The sequence below is a fragment of the Elephantulus edwardii genome, unplaced genomic scaffold, assembly GCF_000299155.1.
Source record: "Elephantulus edwardii isolate Elephantulus edwardi_28Jun2011 unplaced genomic scaffold, EleEdw1.0 scaffold00084, whole genome shotgun sequence".
Classification (NCBI taxonomy): domain Eukaryota; kingdom Metazoa; phylum Chordata; class Mammalia; order Macroscelidea; family Macroscelididae; genus Elephantulus; species Elephantulus edwardii.
Genome location: NW_006399834.1, coordinates 12,338,894 through 12,359,464, shown reverse-complemented (window position 1 = coordinate 12,359,464; position 20,571 = coordinate 12,338,894). Strand labels below are relative to the sequence as shown.

Below are 20,571 nucleotides of genomic sequence, written 5' to 3'. Positions count from 1 at the left end.
TCAGAAGTACTATGAGAGATGCCAGCAAAACCTGCGCATCCAGTAAGTCACTCATTCTTGCCAATTTCTTTCTCTTCAGCCCTCCATATTCACTAACATTGACTTTAATTCAAGTTTCCATCATCATACTCTGTCAAGGTAACTATGACAGTCTCCAGTGAGAGATCCCATAAAACTACTTTCACTCTTTACCCAAAGATACAGATACTGTCTGTGAATGAGAGGAATGAGGTCCCTACCTGCATAAAGTTCACAGTTGTGTGTGCACACATGGGTGTACGTATGTGTAGTGGTTGGGGAAGGATGGAGTCCTAATACAGAGACGTACGGTATGATGTGTCAAGGAGGTTTTGACCAGATGTGAAGTGTTGGTTATTAGCATGGCCTACGTTCCAACGTTGACTTCTCCACCACCGGCCATGTAACTTTGGACAACCTGCCTGGATCACAGTTTCTTCATCTGCTAGTGCCCACTGCTCGAGGCTGCTGTGAAGATGCGATGAGCTACACATGTAGCATGTAGAACAGTACATAGCAACAAGTCATCAAGGGTTTTTAACACACAAAAGAACGTATCTATGAAACAATTCTGGCAAAGAGCCCCATTTTCTTCAAACCTACCAAAGACTTCCCAAGTTTCAGAATAAAACCCAGATCTCCAATATAACCTACACAGCACACTGATATCATGGCCGAGCTGGCTCGCAATGTGCCTTCCAGAGGTCCTAAAATGTTTGTTTTCCAGATCACACCAACTCTCTTGCTTCTCCAACATTCTGCTTACGTAGACACCTCTACTTGACGTATCCAACCTGACCTCCCCCTTTCTAAGCCCCGTCTATCCTTCAACGGACATCTCAAGGATTATCTTCACTACTTCCACTCATCTTCCACCTTCTTCTTTGGCATCCACAGTGCCCCGTGCAAAACCCAAACCTCCACACTATGGTATAATTACTGTTAATATGTCTGCTTTCTGTCACGAACTCCTTAAGATTCAAAATGTGTTCTCTCAAATCTTCACACCCTCTGTGCCTCGGACAGTGCCTGGGATAGCGAGGACCACCAATAAATGCTCAGGGGTTGAAGTGACACATGGACCAAAACCCAGTCAGTTTTCAAACTGCCAGCAGCATTTTGGGAGATATTGGTACAATTACTCTTCTCTTGGAAGTGGTTGATAAATGTCCCCAAATTTTCCTCAGTGAACACCATGTAAATGAGCTGTCATGTTCCTTCGCTTACAAAATTACTTGCCAATTACACCTAGATGATCTCAGCATAATTGCCATGTAAACTGAACCCTGGCTGACGTAGCCCAAATCATCAATTTAACTTTAGCCTCTCATCATATGGTACTTACCACCTAATTAAATAAATGGTCAGCCACAACCACATTTGTGTACTTATTTCCCCAACAAAATGAAGTGGCCACATTTGTCATTGATTGATCAATTATGACAATCTGCAATTGCCTCCAGGTATGAAATCAGAAGCCCCCCCCCCAAAAAAAAAATCAAGGAGCTCTGTAGTCTTAGAAAAGTAGAACCAAATTTATGATTTTAAAAGATAAACCTGAAAATAAAAAAAAAATAATATTGTCTTTCTTTACAAAAGGAAAACATTAAGATTTAGAGCCAAAATTCCTTAATCTTCCCGAGGAGGCATCTTTCTGAAACCCCAGATTAGAAAAACATTTTAAGCACTGGAAAGTGAATTTAGGTCTTCAAACAAATCACAGTTGCTTTCAAACAAACAAGTGTGTGTGAGTGTGAGTGAGTGTGTGTGTGTGTGTGTGTGTGTGTGTGTAAAGGACATCCCACTGGCGTTGCCATTCTTTTCTATAGGCTTGCTAATATCTTAATGCAAGTATGAGATAGATGAGAGAGATCCTGAACGTTGATGGTGCTCTCAGTGCTTCATTTGCTCGCTGGATGCCACCTCCACACCTGACACAGGTAATCATGCTGACTTCTCAGCATGGCCACATTAGGCCAAATGGATGCCCGGACAGAGGTCTTGTCTAGAGGGATCATTTGACTTCCAGAACGCACTGTTCTGAAGCCCTGATTGAAAAGGAGGTCAATGCTGACCCAAATATCTCTCCACCCCCTGCGGTAGAATAATTGATGTGCAGCAGGTTCTACAGATGCAGAGTCACCAGGGTGATGGATGGATATAAGTATATTATTCACCCGCACCTTTGCTAATATACAGGTCCCAGCGCAAACATCAGGACTTAAGAATATTATGTGGATTTAGGACAATCCCTGAAGGACTCAAGTTCCATTAAAAAATTGTTTGGCAGCCTGGGGCTGAGCTAGTCCAACTCCCACATGCTTCATGCATTTTAGAAGGGAAATCAAACTGCTTTCAAAATAAAATTAATAAATCTTGTAATGTCAAGTCATTAACATCCTCTGTAGTCATGCAGTCTTTCAATTTTGAAACAATGATGTTAACCTGTGGAATTTTGTAACATTTCCAGTGAATATTTTTATTTTTCCTGTGTTTTCTGCCAAAGGGAACTAATTATATTTTGCAAGTAGAGAAGAAAACATTCCTACTTCTTTACATATTTACCTTGTCTCAAATATTACAGAGAAACTCAGAAATCTTTGTGACCAAAGTTCATTTTGGAGTGTAAATGGTGGAGGAAATAGTTTCTGTCATAGGTACACGTGGCTACTATTTGATGACTGGTAATATTAGTCCTAATTTACTGTCTTTGATGATTGAATGTAACACTACTTTTACAAATGCTCGTTTTTCATTTAACAGATATTTCTAGTACGTTTTATGCATGTGCACAAACCCATGATCAGTGTCAGAGGAAATCCCAAAGAGATACAAATTGTCCCTCAAGAAGGTGACAATCAGCAGTGAGAGGCTGTGGGGAGAGGAGAATGTCAATCTCCAGGAACACTTGAACTTCTCAGCCCAATATTCACAGGTCACCAAGGAAAAGGCACAAGAATTCCTCCAATGGAACCAAGCATTCTCACAACATTTATGGCGATCCTCACAGCTACTCTAAGAAAATATCAAGACGTTTCTCTGGCTAATGAGAAGATCTCTTTCAGGACTGAAACTTTCCCACTGAAATGCCACATGTGTTGGTGACTTGTTTCAAGGTTCTAAGGTAGCCTCCAAGTCACCAACACATGTGGCATTTCAGTAGGAAAATTTCAGTCCTGAAAGAGATCTTCTCATTAGCCAGAGAAACGTCTTGATAAACACATTAGTTAGTGACTGTACAAGGATTGACAGAAGGAGAGGGCAGAACATGGCTGGACTCAGATCTTCTGAGATAGGTTGTGCATGGACATCTGTCCACCCACAGCAGTGCTGTCAGTCCTGTGCAGGAGCCCTCATTAAAACAAGGCTTGTCTGTGGACACTTTCTCTTCCGGGTTTAGTATATCACCACCCTGGAAAGATAATACTTAAGAATACTCAGCAGCGTTTTCCAGGTACTCTAATATAAAATAGGACTTATTTCCTAAAAAGAAGAATAGCATCAATTTACTAAAATGTTTGGCACCAACTATATTCAGAATGATGAGAATTTTTTTACTGTTATGGACCCAAATTCCTTAAAGTGAATCAGGTAAAAAGCATATTCCTAGGTGCTTTGAATACTTCAGAGATTCTTTTTGATGAAAAATGGACTACCACTCTTCTGTTCCAAACACAGAATTAGAAATATGTTCAGGAAAGGAAGATGGTCCAGTACTTTCAAGTGTTCTTCCTAACACATCAAGCACTAATGGCTCAATGCTATAAATTCCTGATAATGGAGCATACTCTCTCATCCCTAAACCAACAGAAGTAGTAACTCATTCTTTTCAGTATTTAAAATGCCCCAAAGATAAGCAGTGTGGCTGCTCCCTACTAAATGTTCAACTGCTCACTTTAAACTGATGGGAGTGCCCAGGGATGTGCAAATGGTTCTTCAAAGCTCCTGGGAGGTCATCAGCCCTGCCCCCACTTTCACTAGAGGCTGAGGGAGGCCAGCCATAGCTGGAGCTTTCGGCTGTCCATTAGCTCAACAGCACTCCCACATGGTAGCAGTAGGTCCCTTGAAGCTCAACTTGAGTGGCCTATGGTTGCTTGTCAGCTAAGCAGAGAACGGTAGGTAGGAGGGGTGAGTACCAGGATTAAAGGGAAACATCTTTAAACTTCATGCTATGAAAATAGGGCAGAGGTTACATTAGGATAGTAAGTAAAAGAAAAATAGCTGAAAGTTATTTGGAAAACTATTTCGTATTTTTAACAACTCTGTAGCTGGACGATGAGTAAGGATGACAGAAGAACCTTTTGATTGTGATGCTGGAGATGAGTCTTGAACATACCAGGAACTGCCAAGAAAACAAATAGGACTGTCCTTGAGCAGGTGAAACCAAGTTTCTCTTTGGAGGCTAGGATTCTGGAGCTCCCTCTCACTACTTTAGGCACGTGGCCAGCAAAGACCAGTCCTTGGAGAAAGACAGCGCAGAAGAGGAAGACCCTAGATGAGATGGAGTAGTGAGACCGGCCCAGGACAGGGCAGGCTTCAGAGCTTCTGTACACAGGGTCACTATAGGTTGCAGGCAAATCGATAAGAAAGACATTTCTCCTCCCCATGATACAAATCGGTTATTTAACCATCAAAGCAGTGTACTATAGAGTTCTAAATATAAATGCACGCAAATATTCTTAACCAGAAACAGTATTAGCTATATCCAATCTGTTTTTATAACTATTTAGGTTGATAACACTATTAAGAAAAATAGTTCCCGTTCTTCCTACTACCTAGTCTAAGTTTGCAGGCTTTTTGGTGCATTTGTGCCATCGTGTGGCAGTCACCTTAAATTGCAGGCACCAATCCTAACTAATGGTGGTGTACATAGAGTTGCTCTGCCAAGTCAAAGGTGTTATATCGCAGGTTCAGATGAGCCAGTAGCTATGTGGGAGAAGGATGCACAATCTGCTCCTGTGCAGTTTACAGCCTCTGAAAATCCAATTTGGGGGTGGGTCTGAGTTGGTACCAACTCAAAGGCAATGAGAGAGTGAGAGAGAGATTCCAATGAACAAAGCAGTGCAGTAATGAAAGTATTGGATTTCAAAATAAAAACCACCATTTCTAATGTATCGGTGTCCTCAGTGGACCAAGACAGATGAAACGTGCTGACACCAAGATTTATGACTAGACAAGAGAGAACTATCCGTATGTTTCTGTAATGCACCTTGCTTAAACTTCTTAACAATATTTATTAAGCTTCTCCCTCTCTCTAACAAAATCACCTAACATTTTATCAGTATTACCTCAATGGATCCTCTCCTATGCACAGGAGGAAACTAGAAAACTCTTGTTTGTACTCTTGCGTGTACTTCACTTACACTACAATTTACTAATCAGAGTGATATTAGTCGTTTATGGTCTGTAAAAGCAGTTATCCTTGAATCAACTTTAACACACAAAGATCCCTTGGATATCACAGGAGAACTGTGATCCAAAGGGCCTGCAGGAGTTGATTTTTCAGAAGCAGATCGCATGATCTTTCTTCTGAAGCCTTTCTGGGTGTCCTCAAACCTCTAACCTTTTTGTTAGTGGTCAAGCACCTTAACTATTTGCACCACCCAGGGACTCTTATGGGTCTATTCTAAAAACCACAAACACAAACACACCGCCACAGGGTTGATTCCAGCTCCCAGTAAAGCAACAGAATTGACTAGAACATCCCCATAGGGATTTCAGGGTTGGAAATCTTCATGGAAGTAGACTGTCACATCTTTCCAATATATGGCTTTACAGACAACTGCAAGCAATCTGTGGTCAGTTATCTCTCTAGTTTAGATTACAAATCCCTTGAGGAAAGGAACCAAGCACATTCATCCTACATTCCTATCACCTGAAAAGCATTCCCTAAACTCTTGCTATCTCTGACCTTGAATATTAAAGGCTCCATTTCCTGGCACATTTCCGCATTTTTTTCAAAACTATTTTTCCAAGGCTATTTCTATGAGACTAGGTCATATTTGGCCAACATGACATGGTGCTGCATATGCAAATTTACTTTCTAAATTTAAGCAGGGTTCTTGTGCTTGATTCTTGCACAGCTTTCTTGAGTTGGTTTAACTTCACTTTCTCCAACTTCATACCTGACTGGCAATAAAAACAAACAAAACTTCTACATTGTTGCCCTGTGATTTGATTACATCTAATATGGAGCCCATTTGGTGAGTTAGGCATGGATGAAAATTACTTGGAAGAGTGGTGTGAACTTTTCATGAGCAAATGGCTACATAATGAAATCTCAAGAGGAGGAAGTTATTGCCTATTCTGCGACTTTCTCCGTAAAGACTCTAACTTTGAAGAAACAAACAACAACAAAAAAAAAAAAACAACCCTTCTTCTTGTTGTTAGTGTTCAACTCAACTCACTGTCATCAAGTTGGAACCAACTCACAGCAGACCAAACCTTCAGTGGGTTTACAGAGGCTATAAATCATTTAGGATGAGATCACTCATATTTCTTCCAGCAGGGCAGCTAGCAAATTCAAACCACCTGTCTTTGAGTTGCAGCATAAAGTCTTATGCCTTTAGACTCCCAGAGCTCTGTCTTGTCCTGTTGGGCATGGTAAAGTCAACTGCAACTCACAGTCACCCTATGAACAGAAGCAGACTGCCCAGCAACTGGTGTGTTCAAACCACCAGAAAGCCAAGGCCTTTGGGTTAACAACAGAACTATCTATAAATTATGCCTCTAGGGCTCTCTCTGATACACAAATTGAAACTGTACATTTCTTAAAGGAAAAAAAATCTAAATAGTCCACATTACCTATGATGCTTCCATACAAGTACATCTTTTGATTCTTTTTTTAAAAAAAAAACTTTTTCTCTCTCAATCAATAAAACTCCCAAATATTCATCAACAGATGGGTAGATAAGCAAATTATACTGTGACTGTACAATTAAAAAAAGGCTATTTGATATATATAGCACATGATGGATCTCAAAATCATGCTTAATGAAAGAAACCAGATTTTTTAGAAAGGGTATTTTTTTATTCTATTTTTAGAACACTTTAGAAAGTGCAAACTAATGGAAAGCAGATCTGTTAGGGATGGAGGAGGATGAAGGAAGAAAGGGCCTGAGGAAGCTTCTGGAGTGATGGGCGTGCTCAGTGTCTTGATTATGGGAGTAGTGTGTGGGTATACACACTTGTCAAAAGTTACAAAATTATACAACTTAAACAGGCACAAGTTATTGTATATCAATTCTATCTTAACTAAAAGTGTAAAAAATTATATAAAGAGGAGAGAAGCAAGGGGGACATCTCTCCAAGAGCTTACATTCAGTGATGTTTTAAAAGTGGTTATCAAAGAAAAGGAATATTCAATCTGTTCAATATGTGCAAAATATCTTTCCAGAGTGACATTTTCCTGAAATGTCATTTTCTAGGAAGATAGGAATTGTATTTTTGAAAGGAGCAGCCAGGTTGCAAGCAGATGATTAATTATCATGGAAAATCATTGATGTATCATTGCAATTTCACAGTATTTCTTGCAGTTAAAATAAAGCTCCCTCCTATCTCTCCTAAAAGTATTGTGAGGCTTTAATTGATTTGTGTTGGTAAAAACCCTTGGTTACCATGATGGAAAATAATTGAATTAACTATCAAAAAATAGATGTACAACTTTTGTCATTGTTTTTATATTTGCTTTTTTCCTTTGTAGCAAATTTTGAAAGGTGGCAACAATTCTAACACATTATTGTCAGATACTCTGACCCCAGAACTTGTACATTTGTTGATATAATGTTAAATTTATGGAATCCACAGAGACATTTAAAGACACTCAACTAGCTCTCTCAGCATATTGGATAATTTTGTAAATGCCATTTGCTCACTCTCTAAGGAGTACTGATGATTTACACCGGTGGACAAGAAACATAAATTCTAGACTCACATGTACATTTTCTTTACATGAGGGTGGATAATTTTTGTCTTCTTTTGAGCAGAAACACTCAATATTAACTTGGAGTCACTGAAAACAAAGTAAACACTGGAAATGGCAATATTGATCAGGAGGATGATGTAAACACACATACAAACTCTCGCTGTTGTCAAATCAGAACTGCCTCATAGCTGATTCTCCAGTGGGTTTTCAGAGGCTGTTCACAGCACAAGAAGAAAGCCGCTAGCAGCTCTCTTGTAGCAGCTGGTTGATTCAAACAACCTGCCCTTCTGGCTTATAGCACAACCCTTTACCCAGTAGCTAGGCCACCAGAGCCCCCTAAACACATATATGGGCAGAAGAAACCAGAATTTGCTTCTTTGGAAGGTACTTGAGAGCACAGGTGCTATCTGTGTATCATTTAAGAGCAACTCCTAATAATTGTTCTTAAGTATCAGTCAATAGCAATATGCATATTAAGTCTTCCACTGTTAGACACTATCATTCATAATTGCAGAATTCTGTGAATAAGTCAACATGCACTAGATGGGTTAGGAGAGTATATTCATTCACTGCTTATAAAATAGGGATAAAGAGGATGCCCCTGTGTTATCGCTATCCCAACCAATTACAATCACATATAGTCAGAGAAAAGTCTCCCAAGAAAGTGGCTGCCGTAATGGTTTTCACACTTTGGTGAGAATTGCGAGGCAAGAACAGCTATCTGTAATACTTTATGGTCCCCTGAAGAAGTTCTGTGATGTATAAGGCTATAAACATACAGCTTAACACAGAAGTCACTATTTGGTGTGACCATTTAAATGTAAGTATACATTAAGTTATATTTTTAAAATTCATTTTAATGAAAGTTTACAGAGACTCTGGATTTCCATTCATTCATTGTTGCACTTTTCTCCCTCCCCACCTTCCCCCCCAATTCGCTCTCCTCTTTGAAAAGTAAAAGTTAAATTTAATAAGCATCAAAGCTAAGTCCTTCAGTAACACTAATGACCTTTCAAGTGTTCGTGAGCTCTCACTGCCATCACGTTAGAACTAATTCATCGCTGACCCTTCATTGTGTGTCTGAGGTTAAATCACAGAGAAGACACAGGCACTTTCTCCCTCAGAGACACTGGTGGATTTGAACCACCAAGAGGAATGGAGTTTGACTTAGCACAACTCTCTACAGACCGACCACACCACCAGAGCTCTCTCACAAGCGGCTAGTGGCTTCTGTATTCGATTACATAAACAGAGAGCATCCCATCATTGCAGAAATACCTAGTTGACTGCGTTGAGCCAGAACAAAGCAGGAGCTAGGATATATGAAGACACTCTCAAGTAGGAATTTGAGAACAACGGTGCAACTTGATTGCAAAGTGACTGTGTTATTCAACTCCCAAAGAAAAGAGAGTTTCCTTCACACTTTCCTATGTGGGATTTTAGTAAACAAACTGGAGTTTAAGGATTCCTTAAGCCTGGGTGCCTTCTGGGACCTCAAAACCAAAATGCATTTCCCACAAAATATTAAATCAAGACAAATTAAGACAGTGCACTTAATGTGAAATAAAGTTCATATACTCCTGTTTAAACACAGATTAGAATTTCTGTCAGAACAATGCCAGTGAAAAGTTGACATTCTAATTAATACAATTTACATTATAAAGCACTGAATAGCTTTATCTTGCTACTATGAAATGCCCTCTTAAAAAAAAAAAATCAAGACTCTACTCAACAGGGAATTCAGTTCCAAGGGCAGTATTTAAAAATCCATGTACAAGAGAGGTGGTTGGGGTCACTGGCATTTTTACACACCATCAACTCAGGTCTCTAAAAAGGGAACCAATACATTCCTGCACCACAAAGTTGGGCCATTTGTCATTGTCCACAAGGATATTTACATGCAGCAACAGGATTTTCAGGCAGTTTTTTATTGCAATGATCTAAAATAACACCACAAACCCCAAAGCCATGTTCTTTCTCTCCCTCTCTCTTTCTCTCCCTCCCTCCACCTCTGTCTCTCTCTATGTCTCTGTTTCTTTCTCACCCCACACTCCACACAGACTCTCCTACTTAACATCACAGAACCCAGGTGTGGAACTCCGTGAGCTACACTACACGTTGGGCTTCCACACACTGTCTACTCGATCCAAATTCTGTGTGAGAGGGACAGAAAAGCAACCTCACAGCTGGCTACCCAAGGATTCACGTTCATTGCCTTTGTCAATTTTATGCTATCGGTGAAAGGAATAAAGATGAGATTCTTAAAGCTTGAATTTTCATTCCCTATGACAATGTGCTTTTTCTTCATGCTTTATCACCCTCCACTACTAGGTTTCCACCCCTTCATAATTGATATCGGCCATTTGAAGCATTCAGTAAAAACCTCATGAGGTTCATCAAATGTCCCCCAGTCTATAATTCTTGCTTCTAACATATTCAGAAGCATATTCACCCAAGTGTTTGCCACTTCCCCTCCACGGTTTCCCTGAGCTCAGGGAGCTAGTGTAATGACAGTTGTATTAATTATATTCTGAAAAACCTACATAGCAGCAAAAATGATGGAGATCATAGTTTTAAATATTTTATTAAAATAACCCAGTGTAGAACAGATGAAGTAGACCCTCTTGATAATGAGAGGTTCATTAATTTTACAAGAATTCTAAAAAGCTTAGAATGGTCATCAAAAATGATGTCTCCCCTTTATTTATTTCTTTCCCATCCTTGCTCAAAAAGAGCAAAGATTCCAGTAATTTCCAAGAATGTTTCTTAAAAATAAGTGTTTACTTTTCTAGGTTACAAAAAGATCCTTTAGAAAATTAGTTTGAAATACAGGGACTGTGACTTGCCTAGTATTTAATTGAAATGCCTATAAAATGAAAGCATCTGCCGGTTGCCCCACAAAAGCTTAAATTCATTAACATATAGTGACCTCTGCTAGATAAAATTTATGTTCTCTATAAACAAACAAGCAGCACGGTAAAACCCTCCAGTTACTGATAGTAAGAACAGCTCAATCTTGCTTACCAGGTGCGTCTCCAGGTACAGTTTAAGGCTGTCTGTCTCTGCTTTGGGTGGAGTCCAATTCTCAGTGGTCTCCATGGCTTCGTTTAGCCACTGAATGAATTCATCCAGCTTGTTCACAAACCCCTTGTGAGAAGAAAGAAAGGGGAGAGAGAAAAAGAGAACAAAAAAGCAATGTTAGTTGGTTATATATTTTAAAGGCAGTATTAAAAATTGTAAACCTCACTGATCATGAAATCAGTGCCAGCGTGCTTCCACTGGAGCCCTGAGGACAGTGTGCAACATGTTAGACTGCTAACCAAAAGGTCAGCAGTTCTAATCCACTAGTCATTGTGTTGGACAAAGATGGGCATTCTTCTCCCATAAAGACTTATCACCCTAGCTCTTTGGATCCCAACTGACTAGATGGCAGAGGGAGGATCTTCTCATCCTAGTTACATCTTTGTTGTACATGTTGGTGTTACTGTGATGCTGCACACTCTTCCACAGTCTTGTCAAATACCATAATGGTTACCCATTATAGACAATGTGTGGATGAGCTTCCAGCCTGATTTATCCTGGGAAGCAGGAGTCGCATCCACTTCTTAAACTAGATTCTTCCGGAAATCCTACAAACTCACTTAACTCTCTAAATGTACAGAAATTATGTTAGTTATAGAGCAGAGTTCATGTCTTTTGTGCAAAGTTTACTCTCAGTTGCATTCTACTTAAAGACACTTAACCACTGCTAAGTGAAAATAGTGCTGCTGTATCTGGAGTAACACTCTTCCACTTTGTACATCACTCTTTGTCAATGTGCTGTATGAAGTAACCTGGGTTGTTGTGATGTTGAACCTTGTGCCATTGGGGTATCAAATACCAGAATGATTTCCCAATGTGGACAGTGTTTGGTGGAGCTTCCAGTTGTAAAACAGATTTTGGTAGCAGGAGTGGCGTCCACTTCCTAAACCACATGCCTCTGGAAACTATGAACTTGTGGAAATGACGAAAGTTATAGAAAGACATTAGGTCTTTTATTCATAGAGTCGCTATGAGTCATGCTTGTCTCAGGGACAATCAACAACAACAACAACAATTCCATCTTTGTTGTAGAAGGAAATTTCCACTACCCCTTACGCCGAACTTCATTATTAAAAAGGAATTTCTTCTGAGTTCCTTATTCCACCCTCTCCCTCCTGACGCAAACATCCCTTTTCTGAGGAATTTGGATTAGATTGCAACATATCCTCGTAAAGGTGACCTCAGAACCGATCTGGTGCCTAGCGAGCAATTCCCCAGTCTTAAATCAGGTAGGTATGCCAGCAGTAGCCATTGGTTTGGGGACAGAAGCATCCCACGAAGTGGAAGAAGTTCTTTATTTAGAAGCCTGTGAACCCACTGTTATCAAGTCAATCCAGCGTATGGACAGGCTGTGGACATGGGCTGCAGAGTAGAACTGCTCCTCTACAGGCTTCTGAGGCTGTAAATCCTGACGGAAGCAGAGCGCTTCAGCAGAGTGGCTGGTCCAACTTGCAACCTTTAGGTTAATATTCTCATTCACTGGAGGAGATTGTCAGGGGAGTCACTGGTAGGTAGATTTCAACTGCCAGAGAGGCGCCACCTCTGCTTTCCCAGTGCAACTCGGTATGAACTAAGCCACTACAGCACGCACTACAGGTGAGCCGACCAATGCTTAACCCACTGTGCCACCAGGATTTGTCTTAGCTAAAGTATGAGTCTTTTTTTTTAAAGTCACTTAACTGTTCTAAAGGGGACTTAGATGAGTTCTGTTGATAGCGCAGTACCTGTGGCCAAGTCTGGGTGCTAAGAAGCAAGGAAGGGGAGAAGAGAGAACAATGATCAAGCTAAACAAATATTCTTCTTGCTAAAAGGCACAAATCACAATCTTATTGTAATTTTTTTAAACGCAGGTAATAAAATTTTATTGACTATTTAAAAGAACACATCTGTAGAAACGGAAAATGCCGAGGCCTGGTGGTGAGGAAAGGGGTGGGCCGGCTCTGGAGAAAGAAAGCTACAAATATAAAGAAATGGGATTCGGCTCCTGCTTCCCATATATAGGTAAACAGCACCACCTGGAGGTCATAAGGCAAAATGGCAAGTTTCCACATTGTTCCTAAAGAGCTGGCGCAAAACTAAAACTCATTGCCATCAAGTCAGAAATGACTCATAGCTGACCCTCCGGGGGGTGGTGGGGGATGTTTGTAAATCGCACGGGAAGGAAATTTCTCATCCATTTCCCATGGAGCAGGTGGTGGATTCGAACATCTTGTCTTTGGGATTGCAGTGAAGCTTCTTATTAGGTCACCAGAGCTTCCATAGAGCACAGGAAAGCCATTTCTCTATTTAATTTAACCCATTCTTCAGATTTGCATTTTGATTCATTGTGATTAATATTTTCCAGTGCTTAACTGAGGATGTTTTGAGGCTGAAGTAAGAATAGGTGAAAATTCATTTTCTTTATCATGCTTCTTGGAAGTTAGTTTTTGCTATTAAGTTTTCTCCTACATAATATTTTACAATTCACAACCCTTTAATGCAGATCCATTGGCTTGCTTGAAAATAATTCATAGAGAAGGCGAGAATGGAGTTTTGGAGGTTGGTAAAGTAAGTGGTAGACACACAGCTCTCAGAAGCACAATCTTGTCTCTAAAGGGGAGAGAGCAGAGATGGCAGGTAAGGAGGCCCACAGAGGCCGCGCAGATTATCTGCCCGCCACTCCCCGCTGCACTAGTGCGATTTCAACCCCTGTGCAGCTAATGCTATCACTAGATACAGTGATGCATCCTATTTTTCCAACGTTAACAGATGCTACCAAGAGTTTTCCCCGCTGAGAACAACCATGCCAAGCTGAGACTCAGAAGACTCCCCCAGAGACACAACACAACTATCTTTGAACCAGCAGAATAAATTTTACATTTAATATCTATTTTGAAAGGGATCTCTAGTGGCCCAGTCCAAAGGGAGTTACACTGTTAACCCAAAGGTAATGCTTCTCTGCCTGTTCAAATCTACCAGATGCTCTGGGGGTGAAAAAGGGGCAATCTCCTCCAGGGCAATTTAGAGCCTCTGGAAACCCAGGTGGGTCAGCTGTGAGTCATTTCCAACTCAACAGCAATAAATGTGAATTGATTTGATCTATTTTGAAGGTCTGGCCTGTGAGTCAGAGGGTTTTCAGTGGAGAATTCTGGTGGTCTCGCAGTAAGAATGCAATCTCAAGGGCAAGTAGGTCAAATCCACCAGCTGCTCCTTGGTAGAAGGGAGGTTCTGTTTCATGTCGGTTGCAGCTCAGCAGCATACAAGAACAACAGCAAACAACAGAACGTTGAGTAGCTCTCCAGGCTTTGTTAGTCTGCATTGCGACACACAAGCCTCTACTGACAAAGGGTTGGTGATTTGTGAACTTCGTTGGAAGGGAATCAAATCTCTGGGTAATACAATTAAAGCCCTTGATGGCTAATGTAAAGTGTAGAGGTTTGAGTCAACCTAGCAGAGCCTTAGGAAAAGGCTTTGTGATCTAGCTGTAAAATGTCACCCACTGAAGAGTTGGGGACACAGATCTACTCTGACATATGCGTGGTCTACAAGAGCAGGATCAATCTGATGGCAACTGATTTTGTTCCCTCGTTTGATCAGAAACTGAAGGCAGGGCTAGTGACGTCACTGAAGCTCCCTGTGATCCTGACTCAGAAAGCTTCCACATGAGGTGAAACGGTCCAATGGGGAAAATGTCAGGAGTACTCATTGTGGATCCTCTCACCAAACGCCTCATTTGATGAACACCCAAATCCTCCAGTTCTCCAATTATTACTCATTGTTTTAAATGCTAGGGGCCCTTGGAAAAGGACATCATGCTTGGAGGGTCAGCAAAAGAGAGGAAGATCCTCAGGGAGGTAGACACAGTGATTAAATAACGGGCCATAGTAGATGGGATATAGAGATGGTGAGGGTGACACAGAACAGGGCAAAGTGCAGATTTGCTGCTCACTTGAGTTGTTCTTGATTTCATGGCACCTAAGAGTAACAACAATGGAAGTTGATCGGAAAAAACACAGTTGTTTGGCTGGACGCTTTGGTGGCATAGTTTGTAGGAAACTGGGCTGCTTAACCCAAAGATGGCACCTCTCTGGTGCTTCAAATTCACCATCAGCTCCACAGAGGAAAAAGAGAAACAATCTCCCCTGTGTGGTTGACAGCTTCAGAAAACCACTGGAGGGTCAGTTATGAGTGTGTTTTGAATCAACAGTAATGAGTTTTGCATTTTGGTTATTAAGTTTCTGGGAAGACCTATTTAAGAGGAACCTGGATGGCTCAATGGTTAAGTCCCTGACTGTTATTCAAAAGGTTGGCAGTTTAAACCTGCCTAAAGCTTGGTAAAGACCTGATGATCTATTGCATCCTAGGAACCTCTTAGGAGCAATTCTACTCTCTCACATAGATGTAGGTCCTAGTGGTAAGAAACAGTGCTACAATCCCGAAGACACATGGTTCGAATCCATCAGCTGCTCCTCGGGAGAAGGACAGGCAATCTCCTCCCATGCAATTAACTGCCTCTGAAAACCTGCCAGAAGGTCAGCTGTGAATCAGTACACAACAACAACAACAATATTAAGACAACCTGGAAAAAGCAGTGGGTCCGTGAACTGTCAACAAAAGGAATTGACACGGTGACTTTAACAACAGCCTTGAGCATGGCGAAGATCCCAAGGATGGTACAGGAGAGGGCAAGGTTTCAGTCTCTTATTCATAGGGTTGCTGTGACTTAACGTTTCTCTCCCACTCTCAGTTCCTCAGTCTGTGTATTCTCACCAGAGTCCTGTGGGAAGTGGACACTATTCTGGGCACTGATGCTCTTAGACCAACTCAGACCAACATTATACACAGACCCATGCAGATGTGTGGAAGAAATCATATTAAGATGCTCTTTTGTTTTTTTAATGCTTAAATAACAGGTTAATTCAAAATTATGAAGAGTAGATGCAACCTTCATTTTGAAAAGAAAATAAATATGCCATCATGGCTCCAGTGGATTGATTCAGTCACTGGGGTAATGGGGATAAGTGAGTTGGAGACAATAAGATTGGCACGGGATAGAGCAGAGTTTAGGGCTATTGTACATAGGGTCGCTATGAGTCGCAGGCAACTTGACAGCACATAACAACAACAACATCATGTCTCCAAAGATGTGAATAATCTTTTAAAATTGTTTTTCTGGTTAAGTCAGCTAGAATCTTTTTGACATTAATGAAGGAAAATCAGGCTGATATAGTAACCACATCAGAGATGGGGGGAAATTTATTTTGTAATACATGCCAAAGTCTAGTATAACAAATATTGATCATCCATTCAATCATTTAATAAATATTTAAGTGCCTGCTAACATGAAAGAAACACCAGTAGACATTATAGGGAATACTTAATTCTCATTTTCAAAATACTTGACTTTTGAAAGTCCTTACCAAAATGCTTTTTAAAACATTTGCTACTGTTTTTGTTGTTAGGTCCATCGACTCGAGTTCAACTCATAGCATCCCTATGAACAACAGACCTGAATCAAGTCCAATCCTGTGCTGTCCTCAACCATCTTCGACACATTAGCCCACCGCTGAAGTCAATCTACCTTATTGGGTGGGAGGGAGGGCTTTTTTATTGACCCTCCACATTTTCAAGCATGATTTCCCTTTCCAAGGAATAACCTCTCCTGGCAATATGACCAAAGAAACAAAGACGAAACTGCATAATGTTTGCCTCCACGGAGCACTTTGGCTGGTGTATCTCTAAGACATATTGGGGGGGGGGGTGTTGGCAGTTCATGGGATATCCAATACTCTTTTCCCAACACCAAAACTCAAAGTTATCAATTCTTCTGTCATCCTTATTCATTGTTCAACTTTCAGATGCATAACAAGTGATTGACAAGAAAATGGCCGGAATCAGGTATATCTTTGTCGTTAAACTGATATCACTGCTCTTCAGTACCTTGGCAAGGTCCCTGACAGCAGATTTTCCCAATGTGTCTTCTGATTTCTTGACTGCTGGTACAAAGAATATTGACTGTAGATCCAAGTAAGATTAAATCACTGACAATTTCAATCTTTTCTCCAACTATCATATTACCTATTAGCCCAGTGTCTTCTTGATGGTGAGATGTAATCCATATTGAAGGCTTTAGTCTTTGATCTTCTGCAGCAAGCATTTTAAGTCTTCTTTACTTTCAGCAAGCAAGGTTGTAACATCTGCATGATGTAGGTTTTTGATGAGTCCTCCTCCTATCCACATTTTTCTTCATAGAATTCAGCTTTTTAATTATTTTCTCAGCATATGGATTGAATCAGTCTAGAGAAAGGATACAGTCCTAATGCACACCTTTCTTGATTTCTAACCAGTGTTCCCTTGCTCTGTTCGGACAACAGCTTCTTAGTCAAAGTAAAGATTTTATATGAGTACGTGTAAAAGGAGCAAGGACAGTGTGAGGACAGTTGAGTTTGATCTCTCCTAACTTTACAAAGGGAAACTGTTCCCATGAACAACATCCACAAAATAAAACTGATCCCCACAAGGTCAGACATGTCCCCACCCACCCTCAACTCTACTGCACCTGCTTCTGCTAATTACTGCTAACCTAAAATTCATTGCAAGTGACTACACAGCCATTACAGAATCTCTTTTTACTCACAGTTGTTGGGTTTATTAGGGAAATAGGTGGCACGAGGAGTAGAGAAGGCAAAGAATATCATACAGTGAAATTTAATGCAAGGTTTAGTTAACAGCAGTCCAAGCCAGTTTGTACAGCAAGACAGAATTCTTCAATTAATTCAGACAGCTTCTCAGTCAACAGCAAGATTTAGTCCCTCCATTGATCTGGGCATCTTCAAAGTCAACGACGAGATACTTCTAGTGGAGGAACGTTGGTGCCAGTGCCATCTGGCTCTGCCAGACTATGCCTTGCTTCAGTCTCTCTACAGTCTGATTAGCTCTCTCTTATGTTGGCCTCACAGCTGTTGTGATGTTTAAGCTGATAAATGATAAGCCATGTATCCTCATTTGAGGCAGCTGTAGTCCATGCCCTCAGTGGAGCTAAGAGGAGAAGGAGCCTCAAAGATCCATTTTACTTTCACATTTCCACCTTACCATGTGGACAGGTCTAAGGCAATGGATAAAAAAGTAAAAATCCAAACATCACAGTGTGATTAAATGCTCTGGTATTCCCAGTCTACTCAATGTCAACTATAGTGTGTTATGATCCACACAGTGAAAAACAAGTTCACAAGAAGCAAAATATGAACTTGAGTCTATCCTATCTGAATTTAAAGATCAACTTAAGAATAGATTTGAGGTATACTAATGATCAAAGACCAGATGAATTGTCAGATGGATATCATCCATGACGGGACACTAGCCAGGGACCCCCATGGCCGCCATTCCCATATAAAATAAATTTGGGACTTGGGGAGGAGACACAGACAGAGAAGAAATAAAATTCTAGGTGGATGTGAGAAGACATTCTAAAAAAAAATAAATGTGCTAGAATGTCAAGAAGCCAAAACAAAGATATGTAGAAATGAAAGGGATGAACAAGATTTCAAATAGTATATCTCTAGTGTCACAGCCTCTTCTAAATCCTGCTTATATTTCTGGTAGTTCTCTATCAATGTACTGTTCTAGTTGGCTTTACATAATCTTAAGAAAAATTTTGCTTGCATGTGATATTAATGATATTGTTCAACTGAGCAAAGCCCCTGGGGAGGTATGCTGTTGGGCCCCTTTCCTCCCTAAGACTTCTTAGTTGCTCGGTGCCCCTGTTATAAGGTTGCTTGAGGAAAATACACTAGAGATATCAAAGTTAATGTCAGATGGATTTGGCTGAAAGTAGAGAGTACCAGAAGGATGTCTATTTGTGTTTTAGTGACAATGCAAAAGCATTTGACTGTGTGGATCACAAAAAAATATAGTTAACATTGAAAAGAATGAGAATCTCAGAACACTTGATTGTGCTCATGCAAAACCTATACCTAGACCAAGAAGCTATTGTTCAAACAGAGCAAGAAACAATGAATGGATCAAAAATCAAGAGATGAGTAGTACACCACGGATATATACCTTCTTCACTCTTTTTCAATCTATATGCTGAAGAGATCATTTGAGAGGCTAGACTTTATGAAGAAGAATGTGGCATCAGGAATAGAGGAAAATTGATCAACAATCTGCATTATACAGATGACACAATCTTCCTCACTGAAACTGAGGAGGATTTGAATCATTTGTTGCAGATAAAGACTTTAGCCTTTAATAGGAATTGCATCTCAACATCAAGAAAACAAAAATTCTTACCACTATGCTAATAGGTAGTATCATGATAGGTGGAGAAAAGATTGAAGTTAACAATTTAATCTTACTCAGATACAATATCTACACCCTTGGCATCAGTATTCAGGAAATAAAAAGAAAATCTGCTGTCAAGAACCTCTCCAGAATGTGAAAGAGCTACAGTGTCAGTCTAAAGGCTACAGCATGCCTGGTCTAAGCTTTGCATTTCTCAATTGCTTGCTATGCATTTGATATCTCACAATGGCTAAGAATGATAGAAGAAGAATCAGTGTCTTTGAACTGAGGTGCTAGAAAAGAGTATTGAACTATTGTGGAGACTACCAGAGAATAAACAGGTCTGTTCTGCAGAGGATGAAAACAAGTTGTTGCTTGGAGACAAGCATTTTGAAACTTTGTTTCATGTACTTTGGAAATGTAGTCAGGAGGTGCCAGTCCTTGAGAAGGACATCATGCTTGAAATTATACAAGAAGAGAAACACAAGATAGAAAGACTGTAGATGAGATGGATTGAGTGACTATGGCAATGGGGTCAAGTGGGGCAGAAATGGTAGCTCAAGACAGGGCAAATTCAGAGACACTTCACAGGGTCACTAAGAATCATAGTTAACTAGAAAGCACAAAAATTTGACAACAAAAATACTACTACAAGAAATAATAAGAGACCTAATTAGATGGAAAAAAATATTCTCTATTCACGGAGAGAAGAATGAACATTGTAAAAATGACAATCCTACTAAAAATAATCTACAATTTGGGTGCAATCCCAATACAGATACCAAACTCATTCTTTTAAGGATGGAGTAAAGGCAATATTCAGTTTCATTTGGAAAGGAAAGAGACCCAGAATAAGCAAAGCTATTATGAAAAACAATATAGTAAACATCTCACTTCCTGATCTCAAATTCTACCACACAGCTGTAGTAATCAAAGCAGCATGATATTTGGTATGATGACAGAAACATAGATCAAAGGAATAGAATAAAAAACCCAGAAATCAACCCATCTCCCTATGGACAACTGAGATTTAACAAAGAAACAAAACCCATTAAATGGAGAAATAATAGCCATTTTAACAAATGTTGTTGTTGTTGTTGTTGTTGTTATGTGCCGTTGAGTCGCCTGCGACTCATAGCGACCATAGCCCTAAACTCCGCTCTGTCCTGTGCCAATCGCACTGTCTCTGATACTCCCATCCCAATTATCCCAGTCACTGAATCAATCCACCTCATAGAGGGCCTTCCTCTCCTGCGCCGTCCCTCTACCCTCCCAAGCATGATGTC

At 40.3% G+C, this 20,571-nt stretch overlaps 1 protein-coding gene across 1 annotated transcript in view; it reads right to left on the bottom strand.

Moving 5' to 3' along the window:
• AKAP6 (A kinase (PRKA) anchor protein 6) overlaps window positions 1-20,571 on the bottom strand; it is a 524,496-nt gene that overhangs the window by 336,560 nt on the left and 167,365 nt on the right. Inside the window, exon 4 of the mRNA XM_006889980.1 lies at window positions 10,967-11,089. Coding sequence (XP_006890042.1) covers window positions 10,967-11,089 — 123 coding nt within the window. The remainder of the gene's footprint in view (window positions 1-10,966; window positions 11,090-20,571) is intronic.